The sequence below is a fragment of the Gobius niger genome (genome assembly GCF_951799975.1).
Source record: "Gobius niger genome assembly, chromosome: 14".
NCBI classification, from domain to species: domain Eukaryota; kingdom Metazoa; phylum Chordata; class Actinopteri; order Gobiiformes; family Gobiidae; genus Gobius; species Gobius niger.
The window spans coordinates 22,612,212-22,631,264 of NC_136865.1; the positions used below are offsets into that span (position 1 = coordinate 22,612,212).

General features: G+C 40.2%; 1 protein-coding gene across 2 annotated transcripts; it reads left to right on the forward strand.

Annotated features, from left to right (window-relative positions):
- Positions 1-205: 205 nt before the first annotated feature.
- On the forward strand, positions 206-11,096 carry cfap69 (cilia and flagella associated protein 69). Of its 2 annotated transcripts, none has more exons than XM_079570889.1 (24): positions 206-313; positions 415-552; positions 636-695; positions 763-828; positions 1,300-1,409; positions 1,481-1,557; positions 2,017-2,193; positions 2,605-2,754; positions 3,447-3,624; positions 4,698-4,821; positions 4,896-4,944; positions 5,019-5,140; positions 5,208-5,412; positions 5,992-6,141; positions 6,309-6,424; positions 6,558-6,676; positions 7,301-7,382; positions 7,474-7,666; positions 8,275-8,409; positions 8,510-8,586; positions 8,714-8,911; positions 8,991-9,083; positions 9,206-9,277; positions 10,509-11,096. In XM_079570889.1, exons 2-24 carry the CDS (start codon positions 475-477, stop codon positions 10,674-10,676), a joined length of 2,799 nt encoding a protein of 932 aa, XP_079427015.1. In that variant the 5' UTR covers positions 206-313; positions 415-474; the 3' UTR covers positions 10,677-11,096. The 2 variants fall into 2 exon arrangements, with proteins under 2 accessions (XP_079427015.1, XP_079427016.1); XM_079570890.1 differs by having other exon boundaries at positions 2,017-2,115.
- Positions 11,097-19,053: the final 7,957 nt, after the last annotated feature.

A 19,053-nucleotide genomic window follows, 5' to 3' on the forward strand; every position in this document is an offset into this window, starting at 1 on the left:
AAATGGGCGTTTTGCGTTTGCAGCTTATTGGCTCTCGACGCTCTCGGTAGTACTACAGCCGTCACCATAGCAACACGTGAACGCCTCTGGACTTTGTCAACAACTGCGGCAAATGCGGCGATTCGAGGAGATAAAGCATGATTTTGGGGGGAGTTTAATCGACTTTGCGCCATTTTTGAAACCTGACAATACCTTTTCTTTATGTCGACATACTTTACAACGCATTTAAAACGACGCTGGCGGATGAAACTTGTTTTTAGTGGTAGCAACATTTACATAAAAGAGATGTAGCAGTAGAACGTCTTCTCTGGAGGTGAGATTTTTTTTTCTTTTTTGAGCTTATGCATGTGATGTGAAAATTTAGTCCCTCATTTTGACATTTCATCTTATTTTATTGTTGTCCATTCATTTGAGGTTCCAATTCTATTTAGATTGAATTAGAAATAGAATCTACGAAACCTTTAAACTCCACAAATGGATTCAGGGAAACACATGCAAAGAAGAAAACCAGAAATTCCCACTATTAAATCAGCAACGACTAACAGAAAAGAGGTAAGACACCACTTTATTCCAAAATTTGTAAAGAGGCTGTCTCGAAAAAGCTATGATAATTCCAGTTCATTTTATTTCTTTAGGTCAGTGCTAAAAATATTGAACTTAGCAAGGTGGTTCATCTCCTTGAAGATCCTTTGACGGTAAGTTAAAAGCACGTACACTCTGATGTATGAGGAATTATTTGAATTGTATCTTTTTGGTTTATAGGCTAATTTGAAGGAGCGGCATCAGTTTGTGTTGAAGAAAATATTGAAGAGAAGTCCAAATGGCTTTGTATCTTTTGTTATTCTTGGGCAGTGATTAGTATAATGTGCATGTTTATATGTCTATGTAAATCCCAGTCATACGGGAGTTTTCTATAATAGAGAAGATTTTTAAGTTGTGGTCTAGATTGTACAATAAAAACAGTAGTCAGTTGAAGTTAGAAAAAACTTAAAACATTGGCATGACATAATTGATTGCTGTAGTTAGATAACCTTTCTCTTGATTGTCACCTAATTTTCCCTTGGCTGCTCCCTGGTGCAGTCATGGAAATACACTGTATTGCTTTGATGCATCGTGAGCACAAAGGCAACTACCAAACCCCTTGGCACCAATTTACACTGCCCTGACGTTGCTCTCAGCAATTTCTCTTTTCAGAAATAACACGGCTGTGATGACAACACCTCACCTCCCCCTCTGGGATTCATATATCACATATATTTATAACCCAAGACCTAAGAAAACCTCCTGAACTATTTTAAGCTTGTGAAGGATCTGAAAGATCTGGCAAAAGTATTTGATGCCTGTGCCAAGAAATCAGAGGAGGATCCTATATATTTGTCTTTCTTATGTGAGGCCATCAGGTTATGCAGGTAATTTAACACACAATGAATGTCTGTAGAAAATGTGATATCTGGGATTTAATCTTTTCCTCCTTTCACAGGCTTCCCTTTCTGAAGGAACGGGCCTCAGACGAACTCAGCTATGCCCAGGATGTCTCCCACTTCTTGTCACAAATTGGTACGGTGTGTTTTTCCTAAACCCCACCCACGCTCATGTTTCACAGCTCGAAGGTCCCGGGTTCGATTCCCACCTGGACACCTTTCTGTGTGGAGTTTGCATGTTCTCCCCACGTCTGCGTAGGTTTCCTCCGGGTACTCCGGTTTCCCCTACCATTATAAACATGTACAATAGGCCAAGATGCATGAGAGTGTGCATGGGAACGACGGATGGAAATTAGCCCGTGGCTACAATCCGGTTTGGCGTATTTACATGCATGACACCCATGTACTGTATGTTCATTAACATGCACTGTCCCGACCAAATAAGTGTCTATGCAAGAAAAGTCAGAGCTTTATTGCAGCTCAAAAATACATCTAAACATTAAAACACTAACTTTAACTGACCCCTGCCTCACCATCACCTTACTGAATATATGACCAACCCTGCAGCGCTCATTCTGCCTGTCCATGTTCCCAGGTTACCTGATGCGTGTGTCCTGTCCGGAGGTGAAGCTAAACATCATTGATTGTGTGAAGTCCTTCTATCAGTGTGTGACCCCCCAGCAGCTGTCCGATGGTACGCAGCAGAGGCGACACAGGAGCGCTGCAGCACGGCCTTTCTGCTTTGAGCACCGATTTTCTAAACTGTTACTAAGTGAGACCGACTCGAGTCCTGTGGTGCTGCTGTCGTGGTAGTGGCCGTGTTGTTCGTGATGGTCTTGGTCATGTGTTTGTTTCGTGTTTAGTTTTGTGTGACAAAAAGTGACAGATGTTGTCAGTACATGAATTTTACATTTATTTTTATTAGTCCTATGATAATTAATGAGCAATGACATATTTTTCAATGCCAGTGAGACGCCTGATTGTGCGAAAATGTCTTATGGGGAATGCACTTACGCTTGTGTTGTGGTTCGCTTTCGGAACTGATAACAGGGCATAAATGAGAAAAAACACACTTTAAATGTGACTTAAAATGAACACACCTATTTTCTATTGGTAAAATGTTGTGTATTTGTATAATTCCATTATGTTCTTATGAATTGCTGTTTTGTATTGGATTTGTCAGGACCCCAGCCCACCTCGCCGGGCTACAGGCTTCAGCTGCTGGAGCACAGTGACCTGTCCCAGACGCTTGTTCTGTCTCTGGCAACTGTGCACCATCGTCCCGACATCAAACTGCAGCTGCTCCAGACTCTCAGACTGCTGTCCGTCTCCGGTCAGTGTTTAATGCACAGAGATCCAACAAACAAAATACTGTAGAAATCACTATGAATGTGCCATTTGTTCACATGACCCCTGATAATTCTTTCCAGAAGGCATTAAATGTAAATATTGATATTGCTTGATCTTTGAGGCCATAAATTCATCAATAATGCAAAAACTACGGTCCAAATAGACTTAAGAATATCCAATTTCACTTAAATCCTCTGCTTAATCTAATATTTCCATACCTTTAGAAATAATGGATGCATAGAATAGTTGTGTGGATTAAAAATAGACATTTAAATTGCATCAAAAAGCCTTAAATTTGACTTGCGTAAACACTGATCCACTATGCTGGGTGTCCTAACATTACGGATTATAATAGAGTAAGAGTATTTTGTGACTTATTGCTTTCCCTGTTTGTGCTTTCTGATCTGAGTTTTCATTTGTTAAGTCGGTCCCCCCATGTCCCACTGTGTCACACAACTTGTTCCACTTTTTCTACCATTTGAGGAGGCCAATCCTAGAACTGAATCATGACTAATTGAGCACTAAAGTCAATGTACGGTCCTGCATTATGTTGATTGGTTAAAGCACTGTGTCTGAAGGACATAATGCGTTTCAATCATTAAGGCAAAACAGTGATTTAAGTGTCATTGAGTCAAAGTCAATGGGTGTGTCCTTAATCAGGTGTGTGTTTAACAGACCTAAACTGTGCTCTGATGCTGAGAGCCCGGGGAGCGGCGACCGTCTGTCTGCACATGAACGAGTCCGAGTCCTTTGGCCCCGTCCTGTTTCACTCCACCGAGATCCTCTGGAACCTCCTCGAGCGCGGCAACAAACACCACGTCATGGCTCAGCTCAGCACCATGGAGTGTCTCGTGTACGTATGAGCAGCCAGAGCCGAGCGAGAGGTGTTGTTTGACAAAAGTTCAGTGGGAAAACTGTCTGTCCATTCAAAGCGTTGCATTAATGTGTTTAAAGGGGCTAGATGCAAGTTGGTCATTTTATACTCACTACTACCACCTCAGGTCTTATGCAGCTTCTATACTAAGCTCGTGCATGACGGCATTTCGGACCCGAATTAACACCTTTTTGAGTGACAGTGCAGGATTTTAGAGGCTATTGTGGTGAACAGGTCTGAGCTAATTCTACACTTTAGGGCATGGCCACCCCAACTGAGACTGATCATGTGCTGGGGATCAGTTACCGCTTTACATCAATGTTGCTAACTAAAAAAAACACTCACATTTATTCATGCAACAAGCGTACCTGAGTAGGTAACCTGACCTCATTCCACACTTTTTAGAAATTCTGGGAAGAAGTGGCTTTTGGACAATCAGACATGTGAACACACCATGGTCTAAAGTCACCAACCACTGATACATGTCTTGCTGTGTGGAAGATTGTGGTGTTTTCTGTATTGTCCCTTTCTGATATTTTATCTGTGGTAATTTACCTTTTTTTTTTTACATATTTAATGTTGTCATTCATCATTCACTGTCTTTTTATGTCTCTGTGATGGTGTTTTTGCTGTATGTTTGTGCCTGTTGTTTGTCCTATCTGTCATGACATCCACCTGCCATGGGACTACGGATGTAAATTAGCCTATACGGCTAACTCCGGCACATTTACATGTTGAAACACATGTTGATTAATGTGCACTGTCCCAATTCAAATAAATTAAAACATTTTTAAAAAAAGTACGACCCCTGTGAAAAAGTCTCGTCACCCCATTCTACTAGTTCTTAGGCTCATATGAAAGTGCTAGAAAATAAATAAAAAATAGTGGCAAAGAAAGCCTTCTCAAACAATTGAAGATATTTATTTTTACATTCAGTAAACATTTCCATCAACGTTATCGTGAAGCTATAGGAAGCTATTGGGCTATAGTTTGTTGTTGATTATTTGTTCCAGTAATTTGTCTGTAACTTAATTTGTATTATTGCGTTCCAGCTCACTGAAGGAAGCTTTTCTCCACCAGCTGATGACGGCTGTCCATCATCCGGAGCTCAAACTCAGAAATGACCTGCTCGTCATCACTACTTTAATCTCTGAAAACGGCAACACGTTACTTATTGTAAGTCCACAGTAGTTTCATTGTCGCTGAAGGATTTTTTTTTTAAACAAATACCTAATCTCTTTTTATTTCAGGAGAGTTTATTCGCCATTCTACTCACATGTTTGTCCACTTATCCAGAAAGTAAGAAAATTTCAGTGTCAGTACTCGCATGGTTAATATGTTCCCATGTCCTAACAACATGATTTATATTTCAGTAAAACCCCCCAATCCTTTAATCACCAGTGTCAAGCTAAATTACACTCACGAAGATTTGAAAATGAAAAAGATGCTTCTAAATCTTCTGTGCTTGATGGCTAATGATGTGTCTGTTTTGCAGGTAAGTAGCGCTGGAAGTGTATTTTATATTTTCCCAAACAAACCGGTGATTGATCTAATTTTTACAGCTGTATAGGGAAGAGAACGTCATCCTGGCTGTCCTGCTCCTCACCAAGGAGAGACAGGAGAGGTGGTCTTTGGCCCAAACCAAGGAGCTCCAGCTGCAGGCGCTGCAGACTCTGTGCTCGCTCGCTCCTCTGCTGCTGGACGAGTACATGTCCTACCACGGGAACGCCTTTGTGCTGGGCCTGCTGGGCCTACGCACTCAGGAAGGTCCGTCTCAATGTGACATTCTTCTTTTTGTCAAGATTTAGTCAAATAATTCCGGTTTTGTTGTAGTTTACAAAAAGCAAAAATAACTAAAAGAGTTGACTACATTTATAATACATTTAGTTTAATCCAAAGTGTTACTTATTGTATTATTTTGTATTTTGAGCACTCAATGACCACATGTGCAGAGGACCAGACTTGTTTCAATCATCACTTTTGTTTACTTTAGTCATCAACAACAATGAAATCAATCCTTGCTAGTGAAGTTTTAACAAAAGCCAGTTTGTATTTATAGAACATTTAGTTGGTGCTGCAGCCTCTTTTAAAGGTGCACATCACTGGATGGAATTGTAAAAATCCAAATAATAATCAGCTGTAGAACAGCTCTGCACAAGTGAAAAGAAGAGCGACACAAGAGAACACAGTTACATTTTTATTTTTTGTCTGTTGAGGTAAAAAGGGCATTCTGTGTAAAAACGTATCTTTTTGGCCTCGCCTCGAGTCGTGTAGTTGTAGTTGCGATGTCTTAAACAGCCGTACCACATACACACTAATGAAAGCAATACTATTCTGTGCTTTTAGATGAAGCCGCTGATCAGGCACCTGGACACACTGACCATAAGAAAACCCTGAGGCGTCTCTCGCTCCAGCTGCTCACAGCGCTCACTTCACTGGGAGAAGAAACTGTAAACCAGGACCTCTGTGACCAGGGCGCCATCAGCGACCTGCTGGGTAAAACCTGCATACTCTCCTAGTATTACCACCATAGCCACTTGCACCACTGTCACAAAGCATCTTTCTACCAAAGTATAATTTCAACTGATTAGATTTATAGTTTTGGTTTGTGTATTCAGGAAATTGTATGTTTGTAAATGAAACTTGTGTTTACTTTCTCCCAGGTTTGCTGACGCAGGTGGAGGGGAGCTCAAACGAAGAGGATGCTGTTGCCTTAGAGATGAAGTCGGACATCCAGCTCATCCTCTCTGCGCTCTGTGACACGGACATGCACAGGAAGGTACAACAACATTTCACAGACATAGTAGTCCTACAGCGTGCAGGATGTATAAACAAAAATATTGCTTAGCCTTATGAAGACAAATACTCTTACATTGGAGACAGCCTTCTGAACACCCGCTGTGTGGCTACAGGAGCTGTTTGGGTCTGAGGGAGTTGAAATGGTCATGCACTTCCTGAAGAAAGGAGGCGATCGGTTTTACAGCGGTTTGGGACACAACAAACTCATCCTCTCCACCGTCGACTGTGTGAGGTCAGATCATTTTACTCACTGAACAGCCCCTCAAAATACACTTACCTCAGTACTAGCTTGCTGTCTTTTCATTTAGTTAAAATAATTGAATGAAATGTTTACACTTTGGCTCATATTATCAACTCAGTAAAGGCGAGATGCTGCAGGCGAATAGGGAAACTTTTTAAATTTAGAGATATCAATTTGAAGCTTGTGCTGCTATTGTAAGTTTTCTGTCATTTTCTGTCTTATATTAAAAAAAATATGGCTAAGGAATTTCTCATAGCTTAGGTGAAAAAAATCTGAATAATGATCTCGAGCCGGGTTACAAGTTATTCGTTAGACTTTTTTTTCCAGATCATTTTGAATATTTTGTTGATAATGGAAAGATTTGCCTTAATTTTTGAAATCCAAAACCTAATAAATCAGGCTACAGATTAGATATTAAAAAATCCCTCTAGATAAAACCTTCAAAATATTGTTCATTCAAGGTAGTTAAATTTGACGTCTATCGGAGCGACTTATGTGGAGGTTCTGTCGCCACAATGTGAGAAAAATGCATTTTGAGAAAATAGCCCTTGAAATGACAATTTCCTGGACCTGGAATCCACTGATCAATATCTTTCGTATTTTGTGTTGGGTCAGGTCATGCATTGTCGGTTGCTACACAACAGAAGATTTCTTTCTGGCCAAGAAAGGAGTCTGTCTCCTGCTGGATCTGCTTTGTGTAAGTTATTCTCTTGTGAACACTCTCTTTCATTTCATTTGTATATCCTGTTGATGTAAGTTTCATTTTCTGCCCCCCTTTTTGTTTTAAGTCGAGTCCCAAAAGCGTCCACGGCACAGTTCTAGCCACACTTTTGGAGCTGTGTGACAACCCCAACACGGTGTCCCATCTGAGGACATGGAGAGACAGAGACGGACAAACTGCCCCCAGAGTTTTGTTGCAGGCCTGGAGGGAGGAGGAGGCGGAGCTGGAGGTGCAACGAAGCCAAGACGGGTGTATCACAGGCAAGCAACCATTAAGATATTTGAGACATTGTGTGCCTAAAAAGTACTTTTGCTGGTGTGCTGTTGTGATTCCAAGTCTCCCTTTATAGTTCATTTGTGCAGACAGAGAAGACAGTTTTTGTTTCACTCGGATAGGCCCAGTTATTACAGACATATTGACCATAAACCTGTTGAAAATATCGGTATTTGCACAGTTAAAAAGATCATTCTAATCTGAAAGTCTGGCATGATCCTCCTCCTAAATATTAATGTAGATGTTACATACACAATACAATAATATAGTTTCAAACTCGTTTTCAACACTAAGAATAAAAGAAAAACTATCGATTCCAATACTGACATAACTCTGTCCCCTTTACCTTTTCCATATAATGATAGTTGTATTGATTAGGTTATATAATTCCATTCATAACAGACTCTTCTTATTTTATTTAGTCATGGAAAAAAAATCAAAGATAATTCTGAAATAATTTATTAAAATGCCTGATTTAGAAAAGTTAGTTCCCTTTGAAAATGCATTTCTAGTTCAAAACCTCTTTAGGAATAAATTCATATCTCGGCATCAATCAGAACTAAAGACTCTCATTTAAAATATTGAACTTTTGCAGATCCCAAAAAGCCCATCTGTCACAAACTGCAGGAGGATTTGCGAAGTCTGTGTCTCGACAATTCGACCAGTGCAGCGATTCTGGAGTTAGAGGAAAACCTGCGGTCAAAGATTTACTCCATCTTCTGCGCGCTCGGTAACTATGAGAATTAAATCTATGTCCATTTTTATACGCCTGTTTTCATGCTTTAAATTCAGTCTTTATGTGCGGTAAGACTGTGGCACTTTTTTCTCAGGTTTTCATGACCTTCCTGGATTGTCTCCTGAGGACTATGTGACATTGAGCATCATCAGAAGATACCTGGACTTTAAGGTAAAAAAAACTTTGTACAATACTGAGTGGAAAGTCTATTAAATGTATGTATAGAGCACAATTCATACACAAAGGCTAACATGAGCAGGGAAATGGTAACGTTACCGTATGTGCCTTGTTACTGTAGGTGGGAGAGGTGTGGGATGAGGTGAATGCAGAGTTGGCCCAGGACGGCATCAGACCCGTGACTCCAGATCGACAGAGTTTGGAAACCATCTGTAGAATCTCAGAGGAAACGGCCAAACGGGTCATAGAGGAGCAGAGCAGCATCCTGCAGAGACGAGAGGAGGAGGACCTCAGCCACGAGCAGCTCATGTACTCTGAGGTGAGTGTTTAGTCGTTTTGTTGTTGCGATGTTGTCTCTGTAAATACATCACAGCTCTTGTTGATGTTTCGTTCCGCAGATGGTGTCACAGGTCAAATCTCAACAGAAGGAACTTGTTGCAAAATCTTGGAACGATTACGTGTCCAAGACGTCCAACTATGAGGTTTTAAAGGTGTGTTACACTTTCACGTCGCTTCTTGTGATGGAACTCAATCTTTTGCTGTGAATCGATTTGCGCCTGGATGACAGAGTTCATAGAAATTCAAAAAAGTATTGATGACGTTTCTTCTACAGGAGGTGAAAGCTCAGAGAGAGTCGTCTCGGGCCGGAACAAAGACTGAAGAGGACGGTGTTCGTCCAGTCAAGGTATAACCCTGAGCCTCAAGGAATATTTGATTTTATACAAACTGCTGTTAGTGCAAGCCGGTCTTTTATTGATAAACGGTGGATAATTTGGTATTGAGACACTGGAGAGAGGCATTAGGAAAGCTTTATTGCTTTATTTATGTATCTTTTAATATTAATAATGGTGACGCGTAAACAGGCTGCAACCTCCCGCTCTCTCGGTACAGCTGCATTTTTTGCCTTTTTTTGCAAACTGTATATGTGGTTTCTGTGTTTCACATTGTTTTACTGGATACTTTTGTACGTCTTTGCCGGGAGGTTTTTTGTGGATTTTTTTACTGCAAAGAGTCCATAATGGTCCTGAAGAAAGCAGCTTTTTAAAAGTAAGTAAAAGCAGCTTCAACTAAACCCATTTGAGACCTACACATTTCTTCTTCTGGGACACTGAAGAAGCACCAAGAGCCCCCCACACCTGCAGCACAGTGGAGGCGTCACAAGAGGCGCTACAGGAAACAAGGAAGGGACAAATAAGGAGGTATCCGGGCGAGACACACAGCTGAGCCACACAGTTCACTGGAGAATAAAACAGATTAACTGCAAAGCTCTTCCAGAAGATGGTGAAAGACTGGTATGGAGCGGAGGGAGCTGCGCAGGAGGAAGAGGAAGGAGGAGGTGGAGCTGACCAGTGCAGGACACCACACTCTGAAACAGGGACAAACCCAGGAGGCGCTGCACCGTTTCAGAGGATCAGAAGTGACTCAAGGCAGCCAGCCAGGTTTCCTCCTGGTGCTACGGTTTCCCCGACCTCCAGAAACATGCTGGTCAGGTTGACCCACAGTGGTGGTGCAGCTCAGTCGCAGTGGCTCAGGACTAACACCTGAACACTATTTCATTGTATGCTTGTACAATGACAAATAAAGCACTTGCTTACTTAACAATGCATTGATTTAATGTAGCGCTTTACGTTGCATTATTCATTCACTCCATACTTTTCTGGTGCATTTAGATTTAGCCAAACAAGCTTAATTTATTTTTTATTTTTAGTCTCCGAAACGTTTATGTGAATTTATCTCAAATTAATGTACTCAACTCCACACTATTGTATTCAGACATATTTAATCATATTCATTGCTTCTTGGAGCTTATACCACATGGACGCCGGAGACCGTTTGGGAACTCCAGGAAGCCCGGGTGAATGTAGTGCGAGTGAGTGACTTTGTAATAGTAATACGTTTGATGGTTTTGTCCGTAGCACTTCATCGGGCAGGTGGTGTCGGTGGAGCAGGCCGGAGCTGAGGGACCAGAGGGAGTCACGGTGTCTGTAGCCCGAGTCTCCCTGACGTCCGCGGGGCAGGACCAGGTCCAGGCCAGCCCAAACCAGGACCCTGAGTACTTCAGACCCGTCTCCGTCAAACACTGATCACAATATGCAGAGGTCCACAGTGGGACATGGCACAGACAGAGCCTTGTTGTCTGGACAAACTCGGAGACCAGTGGACAAACTGAGGAGGCTTTGTGGGACGACACGTGTGATGCAACTCAATGGGGGAAAAACATCTGCAAAACCCAATTATTGACCCAATTAACCGCCACCCCGTTTGTATGGCAAATGGTTTTCCTATTTTGGGTCGTTTCTTAAAGCAGGGGTTATCAACTGGGAAGCTGTCAGGACCCACCGTAATCCGAGGAGGGCAAGCCAAGACCCAAATAAGGATTAAATGTTCTTATATAATGCTGAATGAACATTAAATAAACATATAAAGCTGCAGTTATGATCAAAACAACTGGCATTTTACATATTCAGATGTTTCTATACTTTTATAGGAGATAAATGTTGAAAGAAATGAGCTCTGGAGAAGGTTTGTGACACTGAAAATGTTTAAAGGAAGCAGATTAAGGCAATGATCCAATGAAGAGCAAATGGGACAGAATAAAATTAAGCAGATAGAAAAAGGTTATGACGTCAACACTCATTTGGCCTCTGTGATATCATCTGCATTCCCCTGATAATGAAATCCCCGTAAATTAAACGTGGGATTAGGTCCACAAACTTTCCAAATCGGTCTTGTTTCTCCAAGTCCTCTCTGTCAACAATAAGGCCTTTGTGATGGAATCCTACCACCACTTTTTAATTTTAGTGAACAAATATTTCAGTTTATTTTTGTGCTGATGGAAAAGACATTGACCTTTGTGCCTGTTTTTGTGTCATGTGGATAGACCCAGTAATTACAAAGATATAAACCCGGAAAAACATCTGCTTTTCGACAGAATTCAGACCTGTCCACCTCAATACTAAAGGCTTTTAGAATGTTATAAAGTCACATGAACCCATTGTTTGGTTTATGAGCCTCTCAGTATGTGAAACTTTTACTCAGTTACTCACACTACTCAAGTAAAATGTTCTGTTTTTTACTCTGGCGGTATTTGAGTAATTATTTGGGACACTGCTTTTTACTTCTACTTGAGTAAAATTATTTTCAACTCACGTCAGTCTTACTTAAGTAAATATTTGATCTACTCTGCCCTCCTCCGGCAATATGTTGGTACATTACAGTGAAAAGAAATGTATTCATCGCTAAAAGAAGCCATTTTAGGTCTGATTTCTTTCCCTTAAAGGAGTGAATTTTCTCAAGTTCAAATTGTGTCGTGTTTTTATTGCTTTTTTGTCACTTTTCTGTTGTGTTATATGGAATTTTTAAGGCGTTATTGTTGCTTTTCCGGCACGTTTTCATCGCTCTTTTGTTGCTTTTCTTTTTGCATTTTTGTCACTTTATTATCGCTCTCTTGTGCCTTCTTTGTGGCTTTTTCTTCACTTTTAAGCTAGTTTTTTTGTCGCTTGTTTATTGTGCTTTTCTGGCACGTTTTTTATTGTTTTTTTTGTCGCTGTTTTCGGGCACATTTTTGTCGCTCTTTTGTTTATTTTTTGATGTTTTATTTGTCACTTTATTATCACTTTCTTGTGGCTTTTTTGTGGCTTTTCCATCACTTTTAGGTTAGTTTTTTGTCGCTTTTTTCTGGTGTTATTGTGGCTTTTTCGGCAATTTTTTTGTTTTGCTTTTCATCCTGGTTTTCGCCGCTATTTTAACACTTTTTTCAAGAAGATTTTGAATTTGGGTAAAGCGAAACCAGACAAAAACAGGTGGGGGTTAAGAGGTCAATAACCCATAAGGCCAGTGTTATTGCTCCTCTCTGCTTCCTAAACCAGTGACAGTGATACACAACAAAAGGAATCATTCATAACTGTCTGAGGGACTACTTAACAAATCCTGCCATTCAAACGTCTTCATACGTACAGCCAGAAATCACAGTGCCACCAAATCACAGTAATAATCAACCAGAATCTTTGTTTAACATCACAAATAAATCTTTCATGTTCTCTTTATGTAACTTGTGGTCTACCATGCGACAAGACAAAGGCCCAGCTGCTTATGTAACAATGAAACTACAATTTAATTCTGGAAAGTCCATTCCCATCAAAGCTTTATGAATATGAATACTCTATGTGTATTTAGTTATTTAAGAAGTTGATTTTTGTCTTATATAAGTGACTGCAGTAAATTAACACAGTTGTGAATTGAAGCGTGTGCCTTCAACAAGCTGCCACCGCCTCTCCCCCCCCCCCATGTCTCTCTCTCCTCCTCTCCCTCTTACCCCCGTCCCGTTCACTGGAGCCCGTTTTGTGTTAGGTTTTGAGCCGATCATCTGTGACAGGACCAGAGGCTTTCTCTTTGTGCACCGGGACGTTCAGCGCGGATCTACAAAAGGGACGGGGCGCACAGTAGATCCCCTTTAGCCCGACAGAAATCCATTCATCCAACACATGGTCTCTGGCCCGGGCGAGATGAGCCACTGCCAAAGGTGCGTTCAACAAGATTTTTTTTGCAACTTTTAAAGCTCATATTGTTGCTAATGTTAGTCCACACACTGTAACTTTGGGATATTGAAAGATTAAACATGAAATAAACACACATAACAAGCTAACAATAGACTTTTAATTCATGTTTTTGGTGGTTTTATCTCTACTTATGGCTCCTTTTTTAGTTAATAATAATGTTTTCTAATTCATAAATGTGTTAGTTTCTCTTTGTTATTGGATTGCACTGTTATAATAAGTGACACTTTAATGATGTCCCGCAGGTTAAAGTTGTAAACGCAGACATGATCATCAGACTGGGACGACTGACTCCAGGATACTTTCGCCTTCTTCAGGTTTGTCTTCACCCTTTTCCACTGTGTCATTTATTTATTTTCCCTAAAGTGACATCACAGGTCTCCATGTTAAGCTCTCAGAAGTGCTTTTAGACAAAAACGTGTGGATTAATATTTCATGTCTTACATAAGGAGGTCAGACTCCGCCTCTCGGCTGCTGACGCCTCACAACAACAAAGACCTGTCCTTGATAAACCTCCTCCATGACCATTTCCCTGTTGTTTGGGAGTTACGGATGCAAAAACCTTGGGCGGTCCTTGTGTTACATCACTGTCAGACCCATTTATAGGAGGCTGGTTTATCGCTAAAGATGTTCATGCCAATTACACAATCACAAACTTGCTTCGAAAACGAACACGATGTGAAATGTTGAATCCTATTTTACCGAGTGATGTTTTTTGATACATTCAGTTTAAGATATGGCCCCAAACAAAACAAAAAAACACTATGTTTTGAGGGTTGTTTTGAGTCAAGTAGCGGCTCATTCAAAGTGATTTTGAACAGAATTGTGGCTTTGGAGCAGCTTTAGAAACGATGTTGGTATCACTTTATTTTACAGTAACCTTGATGCATTTTCACACACTAAATTTAGTACAATGTAATTTTACAATTGTGTACCATATAGCTATGGGTTGGATACACAATGGAATAATATGTCACGTCAGTCTTACTTGAGTAAATATTTTGTCTACTCTGCCCTTCTCTGGCAATATGTTGGTAACATTACAGTAAAAAAGATATTTACTCATTGCTAAAAGAAAGCCTTTCAGGTCTAATTTCTTAAAGAGCAACAATGTTTGAACTCATTTTTTAAAGTAAGTTATATTCTTAATAACTGAATATGCCTTTAACCTCTTGCCCTCTTTTTTATGGTGTTATTGTGGCTTTTGCAGGCAAGTTTTTGTCGCTTTGTTATAGCAGTCAACCTCTTAACCCCCACCTGAACCGAGGACAATTTCCTCCAGTTTGGCTTTACCCACATCTTAAAGCCTCTTGAAAAAAAAACCCTCAAAACAACAAGGATGAATTAAACAAGACAGAAAAGCAAAGAGAAAAGTGATGAAAAAGCCACAAAAGAGCGACACAAATGTGACAAAAGCACAACAAACAAGTGACAAAAGCATGTGAAAAAACCCACACTAAAACATGACAAAAATGCTTAAAAAATGAGACCAAAACTCTACAAAAAGGTAGAATCAGTTTTGTAGGCCTTAGCTTTCAAATGAGACATTACACTGTTGCTCTCCAGTCCAGAAGCTGTTAGATTTGGGTAAAGCCGAACTGGAGAAAATGTGCTCGGTCAAGGCGGGGTTTGTTTTGGTTTTTGCTAAGGCTGCTCACATTGCAAATATATTCTTTATTCTCTTTATTGAGACCGTAGGGAAATGTCTCCTTGTAAATTATAAGCCGACAATAAAAATGAATCCCTTCTCTTGGTTTCCAGAGGCAGGTCTCGGGGGAGGTCCGGCTGCAGCCCCAGTGCGGACTCCTGGACCCCATCGCCATGACGATGGCTGCGGTGGGTCTGGGAGTGTCTGTGTACAGCACCAGGCAGATGGCCTTCAAACCCACACACGCCTGAGGAACCGGACAACGTTCATCTGCACCAGGATCACAGGACTCACACTATGGGACTTGTTCAAACCCACTCACTCCTGAAGTCCAGAGCCAGAGCACATCAACTCACTCAATTCTCTGTCCAAGAGGGGAGAGTTTACAAACCAGGTTCCTATGGGGTCTTTGGCTCTAATGTTTAAACACTGATTATAGTATTATATGAGATTGTTAAACTGGTTAAGATGAACGTTAGGAACAGGATGGCGTCTAAAGGGGTAAATTAGTTTTGGAGTTTAGTTTAGTGTTTGCTATAACAAAAAAATGTTCCAGAAACAAAATGAAAACATACGCATTAGTATAGACCAGGGGTAGGCAAGTTTGTTTGGTGGAGGGCCAGTTTTATTCATTGCTAAAATGCCAAGGACCGAAACTAACAAGTAAAGCAATTTTTTTCTACAAATATAGGCCTAAATATAATCATATATGACCTAATGGGGTGTTTTGCCGGGAAATGTGAAAATATTGACAGCATTTTCCACATTTTAGAGTACTTTACCACGTATTTGGTCTTTAATTTATGAATGGATGAATGGATGTTCTCTCAAAAAGGTTGTATGTTGGAGGGCCGAATTTGGCCCGCGGGCTGACGTTGCCTACCCCTGGTCATCAGTGACATCAGCTGGAGGCAGGAAGTGATCAAGAGAAATAAGCTTAAACTAAAACTAGCGATTTTTAATGGAAAACCACAACTAAAAAAGCCTTAAGAACAAGAGGAATGATATTTGAGACAAGAAAATAAGGTTTATCTGATATTTCCAACAACAGTTAGACATTTGTTTATTGTTACCATGACAACAGTTACTAGCTTCCCGCCTCCAGCTAAGCCTGGAATGTTTACTAATCATTAAAGGGTCTATTAGGAATAGATTTGAGCTAGTTTCATGTTATTTGTGCACAGCTTTATACTGTATGTAGCCAGTGATATTTGACCTGAACAAAATGCCGAACATTTAGGTAAGTCCCCATTATCATGAGTCTATAGAGTTCGGGAATGTGACGTCGCTAAGCATTTTGGGATTAGCAGCAATTGTAAACTAATGGAGATTTAAAAAGTTAAAATACTGGAGTTATAGTTCACATTAAAACACTTGGACACCAGAGAGTGTTAGATGTATTTACCAGCAGTTTTTAGCTAATGTTAGTCTATGGAAACAGCTGCAAAGATGGCGGATCTCTATGGTAACTGTGGGATTTCCTTCTGTACGAGAGAGCCTGACAGACCAAACTGAGGGAAAAGAGTCTTCATGTGACAGGCCTAAGTATGTCAGAGGAAAAGGTAATTTGTCAGTGTTTTTGTTTGTGAAGGTAAAAGTAAGTGTAAAAACTTGGAATTGTGAGGTTTTGTTAAGTTTACAGGACTGCGTTTGAGCCATTTACTTTATTTTTCTTTTCTTTTTTTTGTCCAATAAACTAGAATTGTCAATTAATCAACTTGGGATTTATTAACGCTTGACCACCACCTGAACCGACCACATTTTCTCCAATTTGGCTTTACCCAAATGTAAACGCTTCTTGAAAAAAAGCATTTGGGTAAAGCCAAACTGGAGAAAGACATTAACTGAATAGAAAAAGTAATTGTATTTGTCTCAATTTTCAATATGTTTTCCAAGGTTTGCCCTATAAATTGCAGCACGCCTATGAGCAAAGACAAAGATTCAAGTAGCAAATTATGTCACAATAAAGGACAAAACTTAACCAAATGCCAAAGATTTATTGTACAAAAGGCTCTATTTCATTTTCTTTTGTTTATTCGTAATGTTTTATATTTGAAAAACACTAAAACTTGATCTCTTCGTTGGAATTGAAGCAGCCATGAATGAAAATGTACAGCTCACTCATTATGCATCACATTGTCCCTGTCACATCAATAAAGTTTTAAAGACACAAAATACAAATTTAAGAAATAAACACATGAAAAACAGCTCCTCGATGTGGCCTGTTTTTTTTTTTTTTTTCTTGGCACTTTTTCCATAAATCGTTCACAGCCTGTCGTGTCGCGTTGTCTGAGTTACTTCCTGCCTGGTCATGTTATTCTAAATGGATAGACTGTCCGTGAATCCATCAGAATGTCTTGTTTTGTTTAAATAATCTCAAATGAAACACTATGAAACAGCCCCCGGATCTGCTCTCACTGGTGTGGAAAAGCCTCATGGGAACCAGAGCAGACACAGGGTTTAGACTCGGTTTGGACTCAGAGTTTGGTTTGTTCGAATATGCCTCTGGCTTGTGAATCCCTGATGTCTATAGACGGGATCATATGTGTGTAAAAAAAAAAGGATAAAGACCAACTTACTGTACATGCACCACTAACTGCATTCACAAAGCACACGATGAGAAAGATAATAGATTATTTTCATTAAAGCAGTACTAAGTAACTCATGCCCCCAGAGGCCATAAGCGCAACTGCAGGTGTTGTAGCAAGTTGAGATTTTTTACCTTCTCAATTGTCCGTGAGAGTAAATACTACGCTGACAGAAAAGACAAAGGGAGAGGGATATTGTACATCCAATTACACAATGGAGACAATTTTTTTCTCTCAATCTTGGCTGTAAATACTGTTTAAGTGGCGCTAGCCCACTGTTAGCTTTGCCCGTTAGCCTGTTAGCTTCTTCTTCACCATTCCATTAGTGTGTATTGGTGACTTCGACCCGGTGGCAGTCAAGTTGCGATTGTGGTTTTCTGGCCAGAGACACCAGGGGAGATGAAAGACCCCCAATCATCCCATTAACACATGTATTACCCCCAGAGGGACTACGGAAAGGACTGAGTAAAGTAAACAAGTTACTCAGTACTGCTTTAACAAGACAAAATTAACTATGGCAAAAGAATAAAGGTTGTTTTATTTATATTAAATCGGCACAAACAGCTGTTTCTTGAGTGCAGTACAGGGCTATTTGTGAGTTTGTTTTGGTTTCTTTCAAAAATTATAATTATGTTTGTGAATCTCTTTTTCTAGGAGTCCTGGTCCCAGAGGGGAACCTGTTGTACATGTTTTGTGGCAGGGAAAACCGGAGTACCCTGAGGAAATCTACGCAGACACGGGGAGAACATGCAAACTCCACACAGAAAGGCCCCATGGTGGGAATCGAACCCTGGCCCTTCCAGCTGTGAAGCACAAGCTCTAACTGCTGCGCCACCATGCTGCCTTTTAGGTTTCCAGTATTGTTGTCAATGTATCATTTTCAATTGTTAGTTGTGGTCCAAACTCATTATTAACTAGTTCACGATCAATAAATAGAATATAAAACTGAACTACAAACTTTATTCCACTACTAGAAAATCAGTCAGGTAGTTACAGGCCTTTAAGATTGATGATGTCATGTTTTAATCCTGCACAAGATTGACGAGGACAAACATTATCACTTTATAAGGGACGCTCGTTAAGTATCAATAAGGTAACGGGTTAATGCAAGGGTTAGGATCGGGTTGGTCAGCCATTCCCAAAATATGAGAAATTGTCCCTCTTGTTGATTTGAAAGACTCTTGGGGGCCCCCAATAATAATAATTCACTATATTCAAAGGTATTTTCTTATTAAAAAAAGAAAAGAAAAAAAGAAAAATCTAGCAATCACTGTTGGGTAAAACTAGTTTCAAGTAATACATTTTAGTAAATAAATGTATTACTCCTTTTAATTTCCCCCATATCCTTGTTTTGTAGACAAGCTTTGAATGCCCCCCGTAGCGCCTCTGAGGCCCCTCTTGGGAACCACTGGGGCCATTAATAAGCACATTATTCATGGTCTACTAATATGGCAGTAGATAATTGTACATTAAGAAGCTTGTTAATTTCTGAACAAGCATGTTATCCATGGCTTATTAACTACTAATGCTTATTAATACCTTACTTAAAGGCACATTGCGTAGTATTTTGTACTATACTGTTGCCATCAATACAAACATGCTCCTAATGACCAGCTCAACACAGAAAATGTTGTTTCTGCAGTGGGTAATCAAAGAATGGATTTGGATG

What these genes read in the sequence shown, in the direction of transcription:
- cfap69 (XM_079570889.1), top strand. Translation starts at nt 475, where the DNA reads ATGGATTCAGGGAAACACATGCAAAGAAGAAAACCAGAAATTCCCACT. An exon ending in GAGGCCATCAGGTTATGCAG is followed by an intron (nt 1,410 to 1,480) that starts GTAATTTAACAC and finishes CTCCTTTCACAG; the next exon opens with GCTTCCCTTTCTGAAGGAAC. An exon ending in ACGGTGTTCGTCCAGTCAAG is followed by an intron (nt 9,278 to 10,508) that starts GTATAACCCTGA and finishes TTTTGTCCGTAG; the next exon opens with CACTTCATCGGGCAGGTGGT.